Raw genomic sequence first — 3,154 nt, forward strand, 5'->3', positions numbered from 1 at the left:
TGAGGAATCAACAAACAATGTAGGGAGCAAGTTGCGGATAGGTGGAAATACCAGGCGACGAACCCAGATTTTCGACTCCCAAAAGATAAGAAAGCAACATAAATCGCCGGCACCAAACGGGGGTGAGAGCAACCAGAATAACAGAAACTCTGAGTCAATAAGTCTCGACAAAGGCAAACCAACAGATCGGCCAGAGTCTTCGGAGAAGCGACATAACCAAAAGGAGAAGGGATTCGACCTCGAAGAACTACTGGATCAAGTCAACTCACCATTCACGGAGGAGATCATGAGAGAGAAGGTCCCTCCAAAATTCAAGCTACCCACGGTGAAACAATTCGACGGGACGACCGACCCAGTGGACCATCTAGATGCTTATCGGGAATAGATGGATATCTACGGACTGTCGGAGGCGGTCAGGTGCCGGGTATTCTCGACTACATTAAACGGGTCGGCCAGAATATGGTTCCGACAATTAAAACGAGGGTCAATCTCGAGTTGCAAGAGCTTGGCCAGAGCATTCGTGACCCAGTTTGTAGGGGGACGGTGTCGGAGCCGATCCGTGGCTTATCTTTTAACTATTAAACAGAGGACGACAGAGAATCTACACGACTATGTAGCTCGATTCAACGAGAAGAAGCTGCAGGTAGAAGGCCTTACAGACGCTGTATCTCTACTGGCCTTCATGTCCGGCGTCAGGGGTGAGCATTTGTCATTTTCGTTCTGAAAGAAAATACCGAGTACCTTCTCGGAGGCGCTGAGCCGAGCTCAGAGGTACATGAGCGCTGGTGAGTTCTTCTACTAAAAAAGGGAGCCAGACGGAAAGCGAACCGACCAAAAGAGGGAGAGGTCGGGAGATAAACCGCAAGGGTCGAGATGGGAGAAGAGGGATCGGAGTAGCCAGAAAGATCCACCCCGAAAATTTGAAAAGTATACCCCGACCACCGTTCCACTCGAGCAAGTGCTGATGGATATCAAAGACCAAAGGTTGCTTAAGTGGCCGGAGAGGATGGAGGCCCCGTCAACTAAACGAAGTAAAGGCCGATATTGCCTTTTCCACCGGGATCACGGCCATGCAACTCAGGATTGTTTTGATCTCAAGAAAGAGGTGGAAGGACTAATCCGAAAGGGCTACCTCAAAGAGTATGTAGAGGACTCTAAAGCGACACAAAAGGGCGAAAGCGACAAGTCTCCTGCTCGAGAGATTCGAACTATAATGGGAGGCCCCATAGAAAGAGAATCTGGGAGAAAAAGAAAAGCAGATGTGCGAGAAGCTAGGGCGAACCGCTAACAAAATGAGGTCTACCACGCGTATATTACAAACCGATCGGTGACGATCGAGTTTTTAGAGGACGAGGCGACTCACCTCCTCCACCCTCATAACGATGCACTAGTTATCGCTTTGAAGATAGCAAATGTGAAAGTACATCGAATTTTGGTGGATGGGGGCAGCTTGACGGATATCGTCTCCTGGACAGCCTATAAAGCTATGGATCTAGAAGAAAAGGTGCTTAAGAGCAGTCCAGCACCGCTGGTAGGATTTGGAGGGGAACGGGTCATTCCCGAAGGGAGGGTAGAGTTGCATGTAACGTTCGGAAGTGGGCCGAAGAGTGTCACCAAGATGGTGGATTTTTTGGTCGTTAACTACATATCCTCCTACAACGCAATATTGGGAAGACTGACAATGCATATGCTCAAAGCAATACAATCCACATACCACCAGTCCATGAAGTTCCCAACACCGGGTGGAGTAGGAGAGATTAAAGGAGAACAACGAGTGTCGCGGGAATGCTACTATACCTCAATGAGGTGCAACGACAGGACTTCTACTAATGGGGGGCTGTTGACCTTTCCTTTCTTCCTTTATTTTTGTTTCTCTACTTTTAGCATGATTTCTAATTATTATTTCTTTTATTCAATAAAGTATCCATTTGTTTGGTTCTCTGTCAACTATGTCTCCTAAATCCAAAACGAGATACCGAGCGACTTTGATAAAACGATTTGCCTCGTCTACAAGCGTACTCTCAAAAGATACAGACAATACACTACCTTGAGAGTAGGGGCAATAGGTACCGACTACGGCTACTCGGTGACGTAAGCTTGGTAAATCCAACTCTACACGGCGACGGTAAAACCAGCTATAGCTGAGCAGGCCGAGCAGGGCTCGGGACCGACCACTGCTTAGGTCCGACCACTGTTCGGCGTCGACCAAGTGCGAACGGACACAAATCTACATTAATCGGCAGTTTTATGAGATAGCCTATTTTTGTCAATAGGTCTTATTTTCGACTGAGCAGGGCTCGGGTCCGACCACCACTCGACGCCGACCACGTGCGACGGAGCACGAATCTACTTTAATCGACACATTTGGAAAGACCAATTAAACAATCTCAACACAGCCAAACCAGAAGCGGGTCGATTGACCTAGCACGGTTAAAACATGAGATGGAGTAAAAGGCCAAAAACGACAGCGGGTGTAAAACCATTGGCAATGGCCAACGGGTTAGAAACCTACGGAAATGAAAGCAACAAAACTCCATCAGAGTTAGAGCCGTAAGCCAATAAGTGATTTGTAAGAGGGTTAATTGATAATTCCAAAGAAAAGAAATACAAGCAACGTAGTGACAAAGCACATAAAAGTCAACCGTAAAACGACTCGCTCAAGCTACCCTATTACTCGTCGTCGTCGTCATCCATGTCGTCAGGAGCATCACGCTCGGCCCTAAAACGCTCCGGGAGGAAGGAAAAGTCAATGTCAGGGTGTTGAGTAGAAACCTGGCGAAGAGACCAGGAAACACCGCACTCCATGGCAGAGTTTTGCAAGTCGACGTACTCATGAGTTTTCTTGAATTCCCCGGCCAAGAATTCAGAATTAGAGAGTCGAGCGTTGGCCTCGTCAAGTCTCCTCTGCAGGTTAGCTAGCTCGTCTCGAGATTTTCTCTTCTCCGTTTCCAACTCACGTTGGGTACCCTCCAGAAAGCTGTTGGCCTGGTTGAAGGAAGAAATGACCTGTTCCAGCTCCTCCCGAGGGGCATAATGACAGCGGAGATAGTTAATTTCATCAGCAACCCGACCCGAGAATGCCACCAGACGGTTGAAAATCTGCCAAGGATAGTGTTGATAGAATTCGACGTTAATAGAGGATGCTATGACAAAT

The 3,154-nt window shown here is 47.8% G+C and overlaps 1 protein-coding gene across 1 annotated transcript; it reads left to right on the forward strand.

The window, feature by feature from the left end:
* Window positions 1-385: 385 nt before the first annotated feature.
* LOC148208133 (uncharacterized) lies at window positions 386-1,288 on the forward strand. The gene is made up of 2 exons (XM_088120120.1): window positions 386-708; window positions 808-1,288. The coding sequence occupies exons 1-2, from the start codon at window positions 386-388 to the stop codon at window positions 1,286-1,288; spliced, it is 804 nt and encodes a 267-aa protein (XP_087976246.1).
* Window positions 1,289-3,154: the final 1,866 nt, after the last annotated feature.

This window comes from Momordica charantia (genome assembly GCF_013281855.1).
Source record: "Momordica charantia cultivar OHB3-1 chromosome 11 unlocalized genomic scaffold, Mcharantia_2.0 BLBB01000011.1, whole genome shotgun sequence".
Lineage (NCBI taxonomy): Eukaryota > Viridiplantae > Streptophyta > Magnoliopsida > Cucurbitales > Cucurbitaceae > Momordica > Momordica charantia.